Consider the following 21,807-nt stretch of genomic DNA (forward strand, 5'->3'; position numbering starts at 1 on the left):
CAAACCTCTAATATTTTTGAACTTAATCAGTCAGTAGCGTGCCCAGAAATTACCTCCTGCTTTGGTGTTTGGTCATAAACTCTCATATGTATATAAACTTACCATATTTAGGCTGGAAATATGTGTAAAAACCAAGGGCTGTGGAGGGGGAGGGGGACCTCCTGGCCTCCAAACTATATCTTCTTGTCTTGTGGTACCTTATATCAAAATAAATTCTCTTTAAACTGGTTATGTGAAAAATTTTGTAAACTACTATGTGCTAAGGTGTTTACTGTAATAACTGTATCTAAAAGGTCTTTATTAGGTATGCACTGATTGATCGGTCACTTGGATGATTATTTTTAACTAACCAGTTTTTACCTGTTAAGTAGTAGAAAATTTATTTTACAATTAAAGTTACTCTGTAAGATGTTCAGTTACATGCTTGCTTGTCTCCCCCCCTCCCCCCATCCAAATGTTTGTGTGAATGATATAATTCAATGGATAAGAAGTTCAGATGTACAGAAGGTGATAAGGATTTATCATTAAAAATCATTATTTTGGTTAATTAACGAATTATCTTCACTTATTTATTGCCAGGCAGCTAATTTGCCTTTTGGTGCTTCCCTGGGTTTAACTATGAATGGTCCTCCCAAGGTCCTCTTTTTAATCCTAACTGGTCCTCTTTGGTCCCCTTTTTGATTCAAAGTGGTCCTGTTTTACCCTTTTCTATGGCTAAAATGTGTTGGGAGCCCTGTATAGTTACATATGTACAGAATCTGCATATTTTTGGGACAAGAACACAGCATTTTTCTGGCCCTCAAGGAATGTGCTGTTAATATAAAATTTTGTTTATTGCATACAATTTTTTAAGTTCTATAGTATTTTTAATATAAGATCTAAGCATTGGGATGTTTGTAAAATGCTCTGTGTCATTTGTATCACTTTTAGTCTCATAGATCTACTGATAATTGTTAATCAGTTTCATTCCTAACTGAAAGTATCTTTTCTTAAATATTAGAATTTTAAATAATGGAATCAATGTATTTTAAAGACTTTTAATTTTAGGAAGATCTCGTACAAGTTTCTGAAGTTGAAAATTCTCTGGCAATATTTTGTATGGCGACATATGGTGAAGGGGACCCCACCGATAATGCTCAAGAATTTTACCAGTGGTTGCAGGCTGGTGAAGCTGATCTAAGTGGCTTGAATTATGCTGTAAGTAAACACAACACCTATTAGGTATTATAGTGTAGATATTCTGTAAAAGAAGACAATAAACATATATATATATTGATTTTTCCTCCTTTTAGCCTCAATAATAAATCAATAGAATATGAAAGAAAGGTGTTGCATGAGCTAGACATAACAAGCAACCATTTGTAAGAAATACTGTTTGTTTCAAGTAGTAAATATGCTTCTGTCATTTGTAATCACTACACAGTGTAAGTCTTCTATCCCCAGAAAAATTATAAGAGCTTTCAGATATTTTCCTTTTATCATCATAATTGATGACTTGAAATCAATAAAAGTGATGACTAAATTTGATGCAATATTAAACTTGATATGGGCCTAACCGTGCTAAAATTTTGATCCTGGTTTGCGGGATACATATATGTATTTTTCCCCAATGAATATTTCATACTGGCTAAATTGTATATATGGATAGGCCATACCATGGGAAAAAGATTTTGATTTAAAGCAGAAGTTTTTGTTTTGTTAGACCAGAGCTTCTGCAATTCAGCTTACTTTAAAAAGTTTGAAAATAATAATAATATTTAGCTGCTGTAAAAAGTACTTCAATCTGAAAATAAAAATTAAATATTTCCCTTTAGGCTATTCAAATTGCGGACACCTATATCAAGATTACAAGGACCTCAATTTTTCAATGTGGAAGCTGAACTTATACTTGAAAAAACCTCTGAGAAAAGCTAGAAAAAAAAATAGAACAATAAGCAATTTAAATAGTAAAATCCAAGAAATAGAACTTGACCAATGCGAAAATGAGAAAAGAAACCGAAAAGAATCCTTACGTTCATGCAGGAGTACTCAAACTTTTCTGATTTTCTTCTTTGACTTTTCTGACCTTTAAAGAACTATAATTTTCTCACGGCACCCTAGTCTATCTCTTATTACTCATACATATTTTGATATCTTGGAAACTTTGTGGCACCCACTTTAGGAACTCCTGGATTACTGTAAGTTAAATAAACAAAGCTTTCAGTAAAGTACACTGTCTCATTGATCAAGAGAGAAAGGCTAAGAAAGTTGATCGGCTGAAATAACGAGAACCTGAAAGTTCTCCTTCATTCACTTAAAAATAGTGAACTAAGGAAAAATTTAAGGAATTTAATTTGGTAATAAGAAGAGACCGAGGGGACATGATTCAGTTGTTTAACTTTATTAAAATGAAAGATGTATGGGATTGAAGTTTAGCACTGACAACAGGACAAGGGGTTATTGTTTTAAGCTATTTAAATCTCAGGCTAACATGGATATGAGGAAAAATTATTATTTTAGCAGGGTAGTGGAACCTTGGAACAGCTTACCAGAAGAGGTGGTAATGAGCAAGGGAGTAGATAGTTTTAAGAGGGCCATTGATCTTCATTGGGGGTTGTAAATTGACTAGGACCAGTCTAGCTGGGCCCAGTGCCTGTTGCTGGTTCACTTTTGTATTTGTATTGTATTTGTAAATCTGAAAAGGGAAAATAATGTACCTCAAAGTATACTGGCAAAGTAGGATGTTTAAGATACTTGTACAACCCAGAAGAAATTTTATACCTAGTATTGAATACCTAGTACAAAAAATTCTTAACACCTTGTAAAACCCTTTTTTTTTTCTTTCTCATCTTGTGTTTATATATATATATATATATATATATATATATATATATATATATATATATATATATATATATATATATATATAATTTCTTCCCATGGAAGACTTTAAAAGTTTTGCTGAAAGTGCTGTGTATTTGTAGGTGTTCGGTCTCGGAAACAAGACTTATGAGCACTATAATTCCATGGGGACATACGTCGATAGTCGGCTGGAGGAATTAGGTGCTACAAGAGTTGTGGAACTTGGATTAGGAGATGATGATGCAAAGTAAGCACCAGTTCATTTTTTATGTTGTTTTTTTATGTCTTAATCCGTTAAAGTTAAGTGAAATAAGGTTGTCTTTATAATAAGGTTTTTCCATGTTGACAAGTTTATTATCCTTAGTACTAGATAAATGGGTTTTTTCCCCATAAAAGAATATCCTATGTATTTGGAAAGAAGTAGAAAGTAAAGGGTGTGACTTGTGTTCAGGTTGGAGAAAAAAAATGCACTTAGAAAATTACCAAAGAGCATGCAAGCTCACAAAAGTTGATAATTCTATTCCTTCCATTAGAAAATTAAAATTTGTTCCTAAGACAAGACATCAAAATTTGATTTTTGTTGAACATTTGAATATTCATAAAACTTCAATAAATATCCTCCTCTTAGTTTCCCATATTTTATGGTATTACCGTATATACTCGCGTATAAGTCGACCCCCCCCCCCTCTACTTTTAGAACGAGAATCGGGAAAAAATTAAAAAACCCCTTATAAGTTGAGCCCCTACTTTCTGAAAAAATCGGAAACCTTTTACCGCTAATTTTAAATGTAAACGTTATAAAAAGGAGGAAATTGAAATGTAATGAACATTTTTATGTTAAAACATGTCTGATTATTATGCTTTTGCACCCAAAGGGTTCACTTCTGCAATCATGATTTTTGTTACTTGTTGCTTTTATTTTGAATAAAAGTAAATAAAATTCTGTGCTGTAGCCGGAATTTTTAATTTTTAATAAGCTGAGTATTAGAGTGCGACTATCGGGGAAAATTTGTGAACACGATAATTCTTGCACTTTGGCCGTTTACTGTAACTATTTAGTCTTTATTTTACAGTGAATATAAAATTATAGCGGAATGTGTAAATATTTACTTCTATAGCATCTACTTTAAAGAGTTGGTCTGAAATCGGGAAAATGTTCAGGTTTTTCGAGTGTTTTTCTTTTCCCAAGAATTTTTCGGGAAATTTTTTTGAAGTTCTGCCCCGCGTATAAGTCGACCCCCCTAACTATTAATCTCATTTTTTGTACTAAATTTCTCAACTAATACGCGAGTATATACGGTAGTAATTCAACTTGTGCATGAGAATTTCGTTTGCCAAATGTTACTTAGTTGGACCCCTAATTGTTATTATATTTTGAAATTCTACAGTTCTGTCAGTGCAAAGTTAATGCAACTTTAAAATAAAAGGAGGAAAACCAAAATTTTAGTTACCAGTGTTAGCTATTTCTACACATTTTTTGCTGCAGAGTTATTGCAACTCAAAATGTACCATGTAATTGTTTTAAAGTAACATTAGCATATTTACTTTTAAAGTTAAATTTTCAACCCTCTTTATAATTTTTAAGATTTTTTTTTTTTTTTGATGGTTTGTTAAGAAAAACAGTGCAAGTTATGTACTGGTCATATGAATATCTGCACAGGTCCATGCTGACCAATAACAGCTATAATCTAAATGTTCTAAAATAAAAAGAACTGTTGAGTTATTTGCAGCCATGAACATACTGTTCCTCCAGCTTAAGTGTGACCATAGATGCAAACGCGCATGCACTAAGAAAGTCCAGTTGCAAAAAAAAAAGGATGAACAGAGAAAGTGTGAACAATTTGTGGGTAGTTTTGATTCACCACTTCTTAAGTCTGCTTATTTTCTACCCATGCCCAATTCCACATTTGAATTCGTCCTTCGTAACTTGATGTGCTTAACATAGGGGAACCGTATTTTGGACTATATTGTAATTTTTTTTTTAATTGGTGTGGGACATTGAGGTGTAGTGGCCCTAAATAGTTTTAAATTGTGCCATAAAAAGGCCATATAAAGGCCCTATTTTTTAATCTGCTGGAAGTGTGGGAACCCTGTGATGGTATAATACTACTTTAAATTAATTTTGTAACTAATTTTTGTGGTTTCTACTGTAGTTAGTGTTTTTTTTTTTTTCTAAAATACAAGTATTTAAAAAAATGCGTTACAACTTTCATTATTTTGTTGTTTCTTTTCACAGTATTGAAGAAGATTTTATTACATGGAAAGAAAAATTCTGGGGTGCAGTTTGTGAATTCTTTCACATTGAAAGTCTTGGTGAAGATATTAATTTGCGTCAATATCAACTAGTTATTCACGATGATATTGAATCAGAAAAGATATTCAGTGGAGAAGTTGCCAGATTAAATTCTTATAAGAATCAGCGACCGTAAGTATTTATTAAGGTTTTGTGTTTTCTAAATCATTTAAAACAATGTTTAAAAATATGTCTGACATTTTCCTCTGATATTTTTGTAACTGAGTTTAAAATTAACAATTTGTAAAGATTCAAATTTCTTTTGAAACGTTCAGTGCATCAGAAAGGTAGAAGGCTAAAGATTGGTTTGCTGAAAACTGGGTTACAATGTTTGAAGGTTTGGGAACCTCTCCTTAGGCAGAGGTGCCCCCACCCTAAGAGCAAAGATGTACCCCCTAAATGTAGCAAAGACACCCCCCAAAGCGAGAGCCCCTCCCCCTCCAAAGAGAAAAATACCCCTCAACCCCCCCCCCCCGAAAAACTTCATTGGCACAGTCTGTGCCATGATCCTTTCCCCCTCCCCCCTGCCTAGATGGGCACCCCTGGCTTAAGAAGATGGCAAATGCATGTTAATGGTTATCATATCTGTGCTGTTAAACAGTCTTTTATTTTGACATGTTTTCTCATTGGATATACATTTTTATTCTGATGTAATAGAATGTTATTTATGGATGATTTTACACATATTTAAGAAACGTTTCAATGTTTAAAACCTGTGTTAAAAACGTACAATAAGCATTTAGGTGAGAAACATTTGCAAATTCATATACTTTTGCTTCCATTGCTTGTTTCTATGTTATACAAGGGTAATTATGTTCTAATTATGCCCCAGATTGTTTTTTTTTTTTACTTTAGAACCAGAGTAGTTAGTAAGTTTTCAGATTTTACATTAACGTTGTGTACGTTCATTATGTATTTTGATTTTACATCCTTTATATATTGAACATTGAAGCAATATTTGTGCATGATAATCGATATGTGAAAGAAAGATCCTAACAAAACATAAATGTGAAAAAGAAGCCAAGTTCACTCGAAATGAAGTTCGGGGTAGACAGTGTCATCGACAAAAAAAGTTCGGATTTAAACGGTTACCAAGTTCCATAGCAGTTCCTCATAGAAGTTGGATTTTCCCATGTTCTTCAGTTCATTTAGAAAACAATTTTTTACTTTCTTTGATAATGGATTTTATGGATTTTAAACTTGCGAGTCATCACTATTTTTTTTTTTCAAACTTGCCAAGTTTTAAATCCATTATCAAAGAAAGTAAAAAATTGTTTTTTAAATGAATTGAAAGTCATAGGAAAATCCAACTTCTATGAGTAACTGCTATGGAACTTGGTAACCTTTTAAGTCTGAACTTTTTTTGTTGGTGACACCGTCTACCCCAAACTTCATTTCAACCGAACTTGGATTCTTTTTCACATTTATGTTTTGTTAGGATATCATTACTTTTTGAAAAGCTAAATCAAAATTTATGTTCTAATTTAGACAATTATAAATGCAAAAGCGCAAAGACTTTTTTCCCTACTTTTACTGTGCACTGGTTTGCGGTTTCTTTTTATTAGAAGTTTTGAAGATACTTCGATAACTGGGGACTTGGCACAGTTGCCAATGGACAGTATTCAGACGTCACTGCAGGTAAAAATCCTCACTGCAGTGCATTGTGGGAACTGTAGCAAACGAAAATCCGGTACTACAGCGTATAATAACACTTGCTTTTGAGTGGCTTATAAACTCTTCTTTCTATTTCAAAGTGGGAGGTTTTTTTAGTTTTAACTAAGAAACGTAAAAGAATTATGAACGATTCATTTGATACAAAATACTCTCTTTATTATCGTATTTTCATGGGTTTAAGCCTCTTTGGTTCCTTATCAGAAACATGGTGAAAACTCGAGTTCTCTTTTTATTTTTCCTTTTTTTTTTGGCGTTTTCCATGCAGTCGTTAGTCTGTATAAGCCCTAAGCATTTTTATTATGCGCATGAAGTCCAGTAATCCTTTGAAAAAATGAGTTTTTTTATCGCTACTGACACTACATAATTGGTCAAAATATCCGCAGACGGACAACCGATGAGACTGTTGCCAAACCGTGAATAAGGTCCATTTTGGGCAATAATTGTCTGTTTTTCCCATTTACCAGCAAGGTCAAAGTACATTAGTTCTTGGTCTTTTGGCATCCTCACATTTGTCGATAATTAGGAAGATTGCTTAGACTTGTCTCAAAATCTGTTTGGAATTTCTTTATTGTTCGGGAGGATTATCATAACATGGATCGTAAAACATGCAGAATTGGCAAAAATGTTTCTCAATTGTTAAAATTATTGCTGCCATTTTTGCTCCTCCTGTAAAATTTTGCATTTAATTTGAGATCTAAAAATTTTCTAAATTTTAAAACTGGTTATTTTTTAATTTAAAGGCTTAGCTCTAGATTTTCAATTTTAATTATTTGATAAATCATTTTTCATTTTAGCTGATCTTAAAGTATTTTTTAAAGCCTCGCTTTGGTTAGAAATTAAATTGTTAACTTAAAACTTGAACAACCTTGTTTTGGCAACATTTGACGAGCCCATTTGTCTTGATTTATTTGGCAAAATATTTTGCAATCGTGGGGTGAAGTGATTATGCCGTGATCCTCATAAAAAATAGCATAGTTTTTTGCTATTTTAATGTAGTTTTTTGACTTTTTAGTTTTTTCCCTTTACATATACATGTAAATCTATCTTTATGCCAAATTTCAAGTATGTGAGACACTTGGAAGCTCGTAAACATTTTAATGAGTGAATCAGTGTAAAAAATGACACTTTTCAAATCTTAATAATTCCTTAACTATAAGAGGTACATTCATGAAATTTAGGATTATATTTCTGCTATGCAGCTCTATTAGACATACAAAATTTCAAGCACGTAGGTTTAATAGTTTTTGAGAAATGAGGGGGTCAAAAGTAGCTTGAAATGGTTTGTGTAAGATACACACTAGCAGATGTGTCGCCGTTCCGAACTTCGCTGACACACTGCTGTGTGTCTAAATCTGTTTTTAAGTTGTCTGAAGTTGCATTGCTCTTTTATGAAGAATTTAAAAAATCAACAGACTTTAAAAAATGCTTATAAGCTTTTCATATCAAAAATTCCTTCTAAATTTTGGCATCAATCATTTTTTGTTATATTTTGGTAGTTCACCAACGTTTTATTTTAATTGCATTGTGAATTTTTCATCTGATAAAGTGAAATTTTTCTGTGCACTTTTGTAGACCTTTCGATCCCAAGAATCCTTACTTGAGTACTATGATTGAAAATAGAGAGCTTTACAAAGGTGGACGATCCTGCCGTCATGTTGAGCTTGATATAAGTGGGGCCAAATTAAGGTATGTGGCAGATTTATCCTTTTGGATATTTTCTGCAATATGTGTTGACATTGCTTGTGTATTTTCTAACCATCTTTGACAATCAATTGACAATATAAAAAAAGACTAATCAGAATTTTAAACATCACATTTTCTTGCCAAGATAATAAAAAAAGTTATTGATAAAAAAAATTATTTTGAAATGTAGGTCATTCCATACAAAATGACCAAAAACGACAAAAAAGTGGTGGCCGCATAGTTACAGATTTTTATGAAATTTGGTATACCAGTTCCTTTCATGCCTATGTATAAAAAAAAAATTTCGACTTAATATTTTTCATTTTAGTTGTTACATGTGATTGAAAATTGGTCAAATTGAACAGAATTCTGATAAGTGCTAAATGTTGCATTTTTGAAGTCTTGTATTTTATAAACTATTTGATGTAAACATAAAAGTTATATATTTTGGGGGGAGGGTAATCTACGGAGTTGAGAAATTCATATGCTTTCAGTAACTTTTTCAAAGTCATTACAGTTAACTTTTAATCAAGTTTAAAAAACTGAAAATATTTCAGTTTTTTTTTCATAATTCAGCATTTTATTTTTTAATCTCAAACTTTAAGGAGTGTATTTGCTCTGCTGAAATTAATACCCAATAACGTTCTAAATGTCACAAAAGAAATACAGTCAAAACTCGTTATCGCAACACCTGGATTTCGCGACACTTCGGATGTCACATCATTTTTTCAAAGTCCCGAACTTCTGCGATACAGTTTTAATGTTAAGTGGCTCCGGGTTTCACAACAGTTTTTTTGGGGGCAACTCCGGTTACGACGACACTTCTAGCTGTGCAGATTGGATCAAATATTTCTTTGCAATTGAAAAATTTTCCGTTAAATAATGAAAACGTCTGGAAATGTTTGTTGTAGGAACTTCGGACTCAGACAAGAGATTTGACCAGGCATGACACCTCTCAAAAGTGGTGGGGGGCGAGTAGGTAAGTTCTGAAAGGTAGAGGTTTCAGACTTTGACAAGAGGGACAAAAGAAAGGAATTCAAAGTGGGTGGATTGCATTACTGGACGAGGGAAATAGCAGGAGAAGAGAAAGACTATAGCTACCTCAAGCTGTAGGTGGTCACTACAAGCTTCTTCCATGAGAGAAAAAGAGATAAGAGCTCCTCATTACATTGAAAAGTGGCGCACAACTCTAAAATGGATAAAAGAATTAGAAAAGATTTTTTCACCTTCGAAAGGTGGGGCTTAACCGTCGAAATCTATCAAATTGTGGACAAAAGTGAAGAGTCTTGAATTGGTTTTTTTCTTGCTGATAATTTTGTGGAAAGGAGAAGTGTTAAAAATGTTATTCAAAAGTTTTGCAAACACTTATTGGAAAGTATTGTAGAATTCAAAAAAAAAAAAAAATAATAATAATAATAATAAATGAAGTTTTTTTTAAAAGAATTTTTGTTACATTCACCAATAACTCAAATTAACATTAGTTGAATCTATTTAAAAGCATAAACACTATTAATTTCTTCATTAAAACTAATTTTAATGTTTAATTATGAATTTTTAAACTATTCCGGTTATGACGTCGCTCCGACTAGGACGACACTTGTTGTTGGCAGTCCCAGAAGTGTCGTGATAACGAGGTTCGACTGTATCTTACTTTTGAAGCTGTATTAACTCCTTTGTCTTCAAAATCAGGTTTTAACTTAGTGTCATTTTGTGAAATAATGATATTCCTCTTCACATATAGGCACAAAAATTTAAATGAAGAAAACTTTAGACAACTTTCAAATTTTGCAAAAATATAGAGCAGTATTTCTATACTTGAAGAAACTTAAAATTGGTTTTCGATTTCCAAGCTTAAAATAAGATTCAGAACAGTGGCATTTTCTTTGTGTTTTTCGTGAAATTACACAAATTAAAAGAACTAGATAAACGACTAAATGATACCAAAGCACTTATATCTTACATTAATTTCAATTTTTAAAAAATGTACTGGTATAATGAAAAATTTATAAAATAATTAGCGTATAAAATATGTATCTCAACAAATGCATCAAAAGTTTTTTTTTTTGCTCTCCACAAAAGTTTTTTCGATCCAACTAAAAATTTGTGGCTCAATTTTTGTTTTTTCTAATCCAGTTGAAGACATTAACAGTATACTTTCATTAATGTCTTTCAAGTAGTTCCAGACAAAAAACAAGTGAAATTATTGATGTTGGATTTAGGCCTGATTTCTAAAATCTAAGACAAGGAATTTTGGTGTCCAATTGTTAATTTATATGAAACAATGGTAATTTCATATCTCCAAAATAGCTATTGGTACTTTTTTTAAATTGTTATTGAACCTAACTTTCAAGATTGATAAGTTTTCTGATCAGACTAAAATACCAAATATTTGTGATTGGAGTAGGCAGAGGAAGAAAATATCTTGTAGTTGTAATTGGATTATTGTATGTCGTGTCGTATGCAAACTTGTTCTGACTGATAATAGTTTGACAGTTTCATCAGTGCCATTATATGCACTTTTGCCATTGATACTTGAAAGAAAAGCCATCTACTTTCCATTGAAAATTGGATTTATTGCGACAAATATTGTTTAACTGACAATTTTTAGTCTGGAAACAAGAGTTATAATTAAAATAGATGAATTTTGCTATCAAAGGAACCCTTTCTCTCTCTTTTTTTTAAAGAAAATCACAGCAGGATGGTTGAAATAAATGGGTCTATTTAGTCAAATATACTTATTTATGGATAAAACAAATTTCCTCAAACTCAGCCCAACCTCAAATGCTGTTGAGAATTAGACGAGATGGTCTTCTGTCCTATTTTTAAACTCAGTATGTTCTTTTTGTCCTGCTGGAATGAAAGGTTTTATAGAAACTTTCTTGTTATTTTTTCCTGCATCATGGGGGGAGAGGAAAATTCAATTTTCAGTAGCACAATTAAATATAAGTATGCATACTGGAATAGTATATGTTTCACAAAAATTACAGAAACATTTCAGCAAGTACTTCATAAATACTTAAACACAAAAGAAATGATTAAATCTTGCTGAACTTACAATAAATAGCCATATAACTAATGAAATGTTACCTTACTTCAAGTTACCCAAGCAACAAAAATATGAACGTAATAATTAAATTTTAGTATTATCTAAAAGACACTTCATTATGCTAAGTAAAAAAAATTGAGTAAATTAAGGGCATTCCCTCATGTTCAAACAAACATCTAAAATAGAGAAAAAAACATGAAAAATTTAGAATTTTTTTATTTTTTTAAGTACAATTTCATTGTCAAGGAACTCAAAAAAAATATATTAAATTAGAACAGATAGTTAGTTATAGGTAGTTTTTCAGTCTGAATCATTTTTGCTGTTATGTTTTCATGAAAAGAGTTAGAAGACTGATTTGAAATCTGAAGTAAATTGGCAAGTTTTCAATCTTTGGTTAATATCTCAGATTCGAAAAAAGCTTCGAATAAATTTTATTTCCATCTTTCCTAATAGGGATTTGTTTATAGAATGAAAATAGTTATTTTTTCAGTGTTAGTTTATAAATTATGGAGTTATTGAGTCACAAAGTGGCTGCCCTGAACTCTGAAAATATAGGCTTAGCGTAAGCATCAACTTCTAATTTCAATAACAAAGCAACAAACAGTGTTTAAACTTTCATACTTTGCATTCCCTCATAGATATGCACGATTTACCTAAATAAAAATTTTCATTGAAATCTGTGACATGTCAGCCACAGCTGATCATTTCAACTGGAATGACCCATATGAAAGTGTTTTCTTAGACTTTAAAAAAAGAAATTAAATTGATAAAGCACATAATCAAAGCAATGAAAAAAAATATTTTTATCACATATATTTTGATAGTATTAAATACTGGCATTATATGTAAGTATAAGAAACTATTTTTTCTTAAAAGTCATAAATTTTAAGTCAATAATTTGCTTTTGAAATGTATATTCATTAATTAGAAGAAATTAAATGTTTTTACTGTTTTTTTATTATGAACTGCTTATTACTAGTCCTTAATTGTGTTCATTTTTTGATTGAGAGAAAAGATATCAGTCTGTCTCATTCTGTAGTCATTCTGCATTTATTATTTTTCTTTGACTTTATTTCATTAATGAAATTAATATGAACTGAATTGATGTAGGAGGGGGGGAGTATTGTTTGCAAACTACAGCACTTAGGTATGTCAAAATGATTTTTGAATTTAATGCACCAACTTTTAGCACTTTTTATACTCAATACTTTATGTGTATGTTTGGGTATTGTCACCAGTAAATGAATACTTAAGTTCAATTTCCTTTTTAGAAAATCACAATATCTTTGAAAACTAGCATTTTGTACATCATTGGTTCTCACATAGAAGAATTTCAAGGGAGGCATGAATGTTTAAAAAGTAATAATAAAATGAAAAAGTAAAACTATCTGCAATTTGCTCACTTACGTGGTCACATTCATCTATTTTCGTTATTATCATCTTTTTTTAAGGGTTTTAGTGTGGGTTTTTATCTGCACATATCTGGATTTTCAGCATTAGCATACATAAGGTTAAAACATTGAGCAAGTTACTGAAAGTAACCATAGATCACTTTGTCAAAGTTGCAACCTAATATCCAAAAACCTTCAATGACTAGCTGTGGTAGCCCTCCAAGTGATGTTGTGAAAGTGACTGGTATTACATCCTAACTTCACCTACATCATACATAGCTGACCTGTATTTAGTTAATCTGTATTTAGTTCTTTAATTAGTTCATTTAATGTGTTCTAATAATATGTTCAAAATAATTTTATGTGCAGTAATTCTAAATTTTGTATAACTTATTTGTATTTTCGTTTAACAACCAACTTCAGTTTCAAAGTCCCATTTTCCGATTGTTCAATTTATATTGGCCTCATGTGGTAGGAGAGGGGAGTATGACCTGGCAATAATCATCAAAGGAGAGCACAGAGCCAGAAAGGTTGAGAACCCCTGTGGTACATTACAGCATGATAATAAAAACATTTTTATTGATATCTTCTGTGTTAAAATGCGACTGTATCTATCTATCTATGGATGGCACTCGAACTATAGGGGAACGGCAAAGCATTAAGGGTCAAATCAGGTATAAAAAGATTTGAAATTTTACTAGGGTCACAGATAGCAATATTGCATCTTTGTATGATTTCAATTGGCAGAGATATTGAATCAAATGCCAATCTCCAGGGACGTTTCATCCATTCCGGAGCAATACAGCAGCTGGAAACCTTCCACTAATGCCTTCTTCGAGTGAAAATGAATTGAGTAAAGAGGATGAATTGAGGAAAGGTTTGCCAATCATTCTTGGTTCAAGTGAAAGTAGATTAAGCACATTTTTTGTTGTTGATGGAAAATTGCAATGCATCACTTTTTTCCTGTTTTGTTTTGAGGAATGCAATTTATGTCTCAAAAACCTCAATGAACTTTCTTTCTCTAGCTTAAAATGCCTGAGGTTGGCAAAAAGGGGTGAAAGCCCTGAAGTGTAACGCCAGAAGGGGTGTGCTTCAGTAAGGCAATTGTCGAGAAAGCCGCTGCTGTATGTAGTTATTGGGACCTTGGTGGGCTGATCAGTAAGGCTTTAAGCTCATAACTGAAGGGTCCCAAGTTTGATGCCAGGTGGTTGAAACTCCTTCGTGTTCCTTAATATCTACTGGGGCACATTAAATATGCACGTGGTCACTAAGTCCTCCAAGTTCCCATTTCAAATCAATACCACTAGGGATGGTGGGTCATAGGTTGCTCGGCTCCTAGCCTGGGTCCAAAAACAAAGCTATCTTCAGGATCAAATCCAACCAGTTAAACCAGACATAGTGGTAGGTACAGGGGAGCCTGGAGTGTAATAAGTAAGTAGTTATTCAAAAAAACTGGAAGATCTACTTCAGTTTTTATTTTTGGGAGGCTGAAATAAAACGCAATGCAAAGGCTCAGTACATGAACATCTTTAAGTCTTACTTTAAGCCAGTTTTTTCATGTTCTATTTATTTGGTTCTGTTCTGGTCATTTGTTTATTGCTCAACTTTTATTTCATATGGTTACTCCTGTTTTCTTTTCATTGCTTTGTGTGTGTGTGTTTTCTTTTTAGTTTTGCAAAATTGTTTTCTTGCTTTAAATGTTTTCCTTTCTCTTTTGGGATTAAACAAAATAAAGCTACTGTTGCCATTTCATCTTTAATTTGAAAACTTGATTCTCTGGTTAGACTACCATACAGTCTTTCAACTTATTCAACTAAAAGCCTGCTTAATAATGTTAATCTTTACTAATAATAAAGCTGAAAGTCTCTCTGTCCAGAGGATGTCTAGATGTCTGTAGGATGTCTGTGACGTGCATAGCGCCTAAACCGTTCGGCCGATTTTCATGAAATTTGGCACAAAGTTAGTATGTAGCATGGGGGTGTGCACCTCGAAGCGATTTTTCGAAAATTCGATGTGGTTCTTTTTCTATTCCAATTTTAAGAAAAAAAAAATAAGATGGACGAGTAAATTACGAAACTATCATAACGTGGAACCGTAACATGGGCACAAGCCAATTGGCGAGATACGAAATTATCACAACGTGGAACCGTAAGATGGGTACAAGCCAACTGGCGAGAAAATTCACCATACATTATTTGTAAATATACAGGCGAACCAAAAGACCTTTTGATTTTTCTATTACGGGCAAAGCCGTGCAGGTATCACTAGTAATAAATAAATAAATAATAATTAATATTTTATTAACATCTGATCAGCATGATGTAGAAAAATTGTTAGTTTCTTGTTATCTAATGTTTCACATTTTATTTAGGTATGATGCTGGGGATCATGTTGCAATTTATCCAACCAACAAGACTGAGCTTGTTGAGAAAATTGGAAGGATACTTGATGTGGATTTAGACACTGTATTTAGCCTTAATAATTTAGATGGTGAGTTCGTTTCAAATTTCTTGTCTTGAATTGAATTGGCAAAATAAAGAAGCATTTTGCCATGATTTTTTTTTTTTAAATATTCATACGTTTTAGCTATGTTAATCCATTTCATTTATTTATTAATTTAGCTTTTATCTATACAGTGTAACCCCGATTTTATATTTTCTGTCGGACTAGTGATAAAAAATGCACCAAGAGGCAAAACGTGAAGTTGGAGGGGGGGGGGGGCTAAGCAGGATAATGTATGAAATGGGCAATATGAAATTGGTGTTCCACTGTAATTATTATACAATAACTTTCATACTTGCATTACGAGTAAATCGTTATTTTTCAAGTACAAAATTTTTTTACAGATATTTGACCCTATATATTGTGAGACATAATAGTTCTTACATCCAATATATAAATTAAAGCCAAAGTTTTAAAATACTGGAATAAAGTGCAAATGGGTTTTATTTATTTTCTGTTTCTTATGCATGAAATGCAAATAAATGCTGGTCTAGACTGAAAATTAAAATTTTTAGTAAGCTGCCAGTGGCCAATAGACATTTTTAGTTTAGTAGCCACTTTTTTATCATTAGTACTCACTTTATCCAATCCTTTTTTTAAAGAAAGCATTGGCTGAGCAACATTATACTTTTGAATATTTATGAAATAAGTGGGATGATGAATATTTATGAATTAATATTGCTTCAACCATCAATTTTTGTAAAAACAAATGGAAGTGAATTTCTTATCTGTTTGCAATATGGAATACTTTGTAAACTTGTGGATCTTATTTATATCACAAACTGAGAGCAACAAAATGGAATAGAGAAATGTCTTGTTCAAAAAGAAAAAAATGAAGTAACAATTATCTGCTGCCTCTAGGGTTTTTAAAAAGTATTTTATTTAGTCATCAAAGTAAGAAAACATTTAGTCATCAGGTTGCAAGTGATAATTTTCAGGTCTATGCTGAATTTTTTTAAATATAATTTTGGTCCAAAATCTCCCTTTTTCCTTGAGCATTTTGTGCTAAAATCCCTGTTATTTATCATGAATTCGATTATTTGTGTTAGGTGCATTAGTGCCTTATGCCTTACATTATTGGGAAAATTTCTGACTTCATGATGAAAGTTTCGAATTTTGTTCCTTCTCCATAACCATAGAAATGCAAGAAACAAGATATCTTTACCAATATTTTGATCTAAATTCCACCAGTCTTCCATCTTGAAAATATATTTATTTTTGAAAACCTTCTGCTTGTCTTCTCTTTTTTTTTTTTTTCTTTTTCTTTTTCTTTCGAAATTTTATGAATATTTGAGTACATGTTGTAGTAAAAATTTAGCAAGCATTTATGCACACCTTTGAAAATAAGCTGTATCACTTTCCTTATTCGTAATAGCTATTTAGTGTTATGTGTATCTGAATAGTAGAGATTTATCTATGTGTGTGTTTAAATAATATGTTTTTTGTTTACAAAATTGTTGAGTTTTACAAGGGTTTTCTGATCCCAGCAAATATATTTGATTAGTAAAAATTTCATTCCTGATTAGTAAATGGTCTAATTATTTAACGGTTATTTCCTTGTCTCCTTGATCGTTAATGTCTTCAAAAAAAAAAACAAATTGTAATCTAGCTCACCTGTTACTGTTATTTCAGAGGACAGCACAAAAAAGCACCCATTCCCTTGTCCAACAACCTATCGCACAGCGTTATCTCACTATGTTGATATCACCAGCATACCTCGCACTCATGTCCTGAAAGAAATATCTGAGTATGCAACAGATGAGGAACACAAGAGGATGCTGAAGCAAATGGCTACCTCAACTGAAGAAGGAAAGGTAAAATAAAAATTATAAAGTTACCATATTTTGAATCCATTGAAGCTCCTGATTTTAGTGACCTGTTATAAAAGTCCCTCTGAAGTGTATAGTTTTGAATTGAAACAAGGGCGGATCCAAAAAATGTTCAAGGATGAGGCAATTATATGTTACTCTTTGGAGCTTCAATCTCTAAAATTTTTCGAAGGATTATACTAAACCCCATTGCTTACCCTTACATAATCAAAGGTATCCTACACTACCTGTGTTTCTTTTGAAGAACATTCAGGGGTAGCCCTTCAACCAATCTCTAATATTATCCAAGATCATGTAAAATTGAGGTTTTGGAACTTCAATGTCAAGAAAGAATCCTATGGATTTCCGGTCCCCATCCCAGAGTAATAAAAGGTGTGCTACAATTACGTTTTCAAGACTTCAATTCTGAAAGAATTCCGAGAAAGAGCTCCCTTTCTCCTAACACTATCGAAGATTATGTAAGATTATGTTTTTGGAACTTTAATATCAAAATTATACCTGAAGAAAGTTTCCTTATCTCAACTCAAGGAGGTAGCAATCACTCCGTCGCCTCTCTCTTGCATTTGTCCTTGGATTGAAATCAGTAGCCTTTAAATGCTGTGTGTTGCGTTCCGCTGTTGCCATAACCAGTAAAATACTCTGAAGGTGCTATTAAATAAATTTTAAACTTGTAAATAGCAGCACTAATCTGTAATAGACTTTTTTTCCTTCAGCATTTGCAAATGTGATGTTTTGTTTATTTTTGTGTGATTGAGAATGCCTACCTTTTGTTATTACTGCTAAAAAATTCGGATAATTTTCCAATATTTTATCCATGTGTTAGGACATTTGGCAAAATTATTTATTCTTTCAGTTAAGACCCAACCCAGATGGTTTTTGCTATGATTTTGTATTTCATCCATGATTTGCGTAAGAGAAATGAAAGAACATGTTTGAAAATATATTTTTTTTAATCAGGCATTTTGAGGTTAGTTATTTTTACTTGCTGCTTATCCCTCGTACTTCTCCCTTATGAACAGAATTGAATTTCACTCCAACTACCCTTAGGCAAACGAAATCTGCCAGCTTTCCTCCTACTTAAATGAAGAATCGCACCTTCTGAACATTGTTCAAAACTCCTACTAAAGTCTCTAAAATAAGTTTCCAAAATTAAATGAAATCTTTCTTGTGAAGATATGGAGATACTTAATATTTTTTTAATATTTGCATGTTTTCTTTTTGTATGCTCATAGATCATTTTAATGGCCTAGGGCAGGTTATTAAGTGATTGAATAAGTGATTGATAGTATTTTTTAAATTTGTTTTCTTTTGTTCTCTGAAGTCCTAAGACATTTCCTTATGACAATACAATAAATAATTGTGAAAAAAAATGAAGGAAGCGTGATTTAAACTTATATGGAGAAAATTTATTGATACAAAGTGATGAAAATAAAGTAGCAACTAGTAATTAGCTATCTTAAGATCTATCTGTTGATCTTTATTGAATATTTATAAATTGTTTTTCCGCTTTTTGAAAACTATTCCATTTTACTAAATTAAATGTTGTTTTAATTATTATATGTCAGCCAACACTATGCTCAGGCTTAAAATTTACACATTTTGAGTGTTATTTTTATGCTACAATACAAACTTTTTCATTTAACTTTATTGCAGTTCATAATTTTATGTAACTTCTCATTTCTTCTCTGGATGTCCAGAATGCAGTATATACTCCAGAAATATATGCATTGTATCATTTTTTGAAAATTCGTGTTATTTTTTCAGTATTTGGTAGTTATTTTATTCTTATATTTTCTATGCAGAGTCTGTATCTGAATTGGGTCGTCAAAAACTGTCGAAGCATCATCCACATACTGGAAGATATGCCATCCCTCAAACCTCCTCTAGATCACCTGTTAGAGTTGCTACCAAGACTGCAAGCTCGCTACTATTCAATTTCCTCATCTCCTAAAGTAATTGACATTTTTGTTGCTTATTCTTTCAAATTTATTTTTCTGAATGTCAAAAAATAAATAAATAATTGTAACTAGAAAAATAACTGGGTATAATGGTGTTGCACTGATAATTGAATTAATTTTATTTACTTTAATGCTGAAAAAGTCTCAAGTTCATGTTTCTTTAAAATCTGCAGTGACTACAATTTCACAGAAAATTCTTTACCTGGATCAGAAATTTAAATTTGTTTCATCATATATTTTAATTGTAATGAATTATTAAATTTAAATACAAAGAACAATTTAAAAACTAATGCTGTATTTTTACTATAAATACTAAAATTAGTTAATGCTGGTATCGTAAAATGATTCAATGGGTAAAACACTTGCCACGTCAAATTCAAAAATCGACAAACGAATTGAAGGTTAGAAAAAACATTTTAATTAAGAACTGTTAGTTGAAACGTATATACAGTGCACATAATTTATATCGAAAATTGGGAACATAAGTCCCATCAAAAGGGGTGACTCTCGTCACATCGAATTTCAACATTCATCGAAAGGTGATTCAGTGGCGACTGAACTCTTGATTCGAGTTCATGCCAGGAAGCGTTGAATGGCTGTTGCCATTCCAAATCAAATAATTTTCCACATACTCCCCACCATGAACTCTTTCAAGAGTTCATCAATATCTCAATTTCAAATAATGTATTAATTACAAAATCGTAATTTCAAAATTTCAAATACACAAAATATTAAATCAATAAATCAAAGATATGCATGAATCAAAACATTTTCAAATTTCAAACATTAAGTATAATCCTAAAAATGTTAGTGAAATCTACTAAATATTATTAAGTATCAAATTTAAAGGTTAGTACAAAATATCAATATAAATAAATGTTCAATTTAAATTAATATAGAGTTCAAATTTCAAAAGTTCAAAGTTCCAAGGGATACAAGTGTTGTATCGTTCTCCGCAAAAGTCCAGAAGCAGTTTTAACTTCGTATGAGCGTACGTTATTATCCCGTCCGAGAAACGCTCAATTTTTCCGAGTTTTCATAGCAGTTTGTTTTTGGAATCCTCTTCGATGAGCACTACATCTCCTATCTTAAGTGCCGGTTGTTTGTTTGGATTATTCAAAGAGTGAACAGTTCTCAGGTCAAGTAAATATTGCTGCTTCCATTTTATCCATAATTGCCGGAGAAGAAGAGATTGATATTTTTTCCGTTTCAAAAGTGAAGATCTTTTCGATTCATTTTCTACTATTTCAGCGAAATTGATAGGATATTCAGGTTCTCGTCCAAAATTTAAGAAGTGCATTGGTGTCAAAGGCAAAGGTTCACTATTATCATTATAGACGTAAGTTAGCGGTCGCAAGTTGAGGACGGTTTCTATTTCTGTAAGCAATGTAGACATTTCTTCAAAATTTAATAAAGCTTTCCCTACAATTTTCCGCAGGCAATCTTTTACGGATTTCACAAGTCGCTCGTAAAAACCTCCCCACCAAGCCGCCCTTTCAATTATATTTTTCCAAACTATTCTTTCTTTTGTTAGAAATTGCGAAAGTAATTTGTCAGAAATAATTTTTGATAAATCTTCTATTTCTTTTTTCGCCCTTTTAAAGGTTTTCGCGTTATCCGAATATATTACCTTACAGTTTCCTCTTCTAGCTAAAAATCTTCGAAGTGCCAATAAGAAGGAATCTGTAGTCATATCGCTAACGAGTTCAAGGTGAATTGATCTAGTAACTGCACATGTAAACAAAACTATATAGGATTTTCGAACTTCTTTAAAAATTTTCACATAAATTGGTCCTGCAAAATCCAATCCGCAAACTGAGAATGGAGGCGAGGTGTTACTTCTGTCAAGCGGCAACGGAGCTGTAATTTGATTAGCAGCCTTCGAAAGATATTTTTGGCAGATTAGACACTTTTTGATTACACTCTTGACTAATTGCCGTCCCTTTGGAATCCAGAAACGTTGCCGAATTCGAGCTAAAGTGCAAGCTGTTCCACCGTGCATCATTTTCTCATGTTCTCTTCTTGTGATTAAAAATGTCAGCCAGGACCGTTTTGGAAGAATAATAGGATGTTTTTCTTCAGTAGATAATTCTGCAAATTCTAATCTTCCTCCTAGTCTGATCATTTCATTTTCATCCATGAATGGCAAAAAGTTAAACAAATCAGAGTCTTTTTGAATCGGATCTCCATTCTTCAAGGATTCGTAATCTTCTTTAAAAAAGATCTTCTGTTCTAGTCTTATGAGATGATTCTCAGCTTCTATTAATTCTTCAGCGGTCAATGTATTTCCTATATTAGAAATCTTTCTAAATTTCATGATCAACTTCTTCACCCAAGCTGTAATCCTTACTAACTTCTCCATATTACTAAATTTAGTAATGTTGATTGCATTTTCCTTTTCTTCAACAAGACATTCACATTGAAAGATGTCCTTCGATTTCTTTCTATATTCCAATTCTTCTGTATTTATTGCTTCATCATTTTCTGACTTCGGCCAGTATTCTGGAGAATTTTTTAGCCACAGCGGTCCTGTCAGCCAGGTTGGATCTTCTAGCAGTTTAGAAACTTTTGCTCCCCTCGACAAGGTATC

The 21,807-nt window shown here is 32.0% G+C and overlaps 1 protein-coding gene across 2 annotated transcripts in view; it reads left to right on the forward strand.

Annotated features, from left to right (window-relative positions):
- Positions 1 to 21,807, forward strand: part of LOC129231030 (NADPH--cytochrome P450 reductase-like) — a 61,979-nt gene that overhangs the window by 26,424 nt on the left and 13,748 nt on the right. For both annotated transcript variants that reach the window (XM_054865284.1, XM_054865279.1), the window contains exons 5-11: positions 1,048 to 1,197; positions 2,964 to 3,088; positions 5,078 to 5,266; positions 8,381 to 8,494; positions 15,300 to 15,418; positions 17,063 to 17,244; positions 19,062 to 19,211. In XM_054865284.1, coding sequence (XP_054721259.1) covers positions 1,048 to 1,197; positions 2,964 to 3,088; positions 5,078 to 5,266; positions 8,381 to 8,494; positions 15,300 to 15,418; positions 17,063 to 17,244; positions 19,062 to 19,211 — 1,029 coding nt within the window. The remainder of the gene's footprint in view (positions 1 to 1,047; positions 1,198 to 2,963; positions 3,089 to 5,077; positions 5,267 to 8,380; positions 8,495 to 15,299; positions 15,419 to 17,062; positions 17,245 to 19,061; positions 19,212 to 21,807) is intronic.

This window comes from Uloborus diversus, chromosome 1 (genome assembly GCF_026930045.1).
Source record: "Uloborus diversus isolate 005 chromosome 1, Udiv.v.3.1, whole genome shotgun sequence".
Taxonomy (NCBI): domain Eukaryota; kingdom Metazoa; phylum Arthropoda; class Arachnida; order Araneae; family Uloboridae; genus Uloborus; species Uloborus diversus.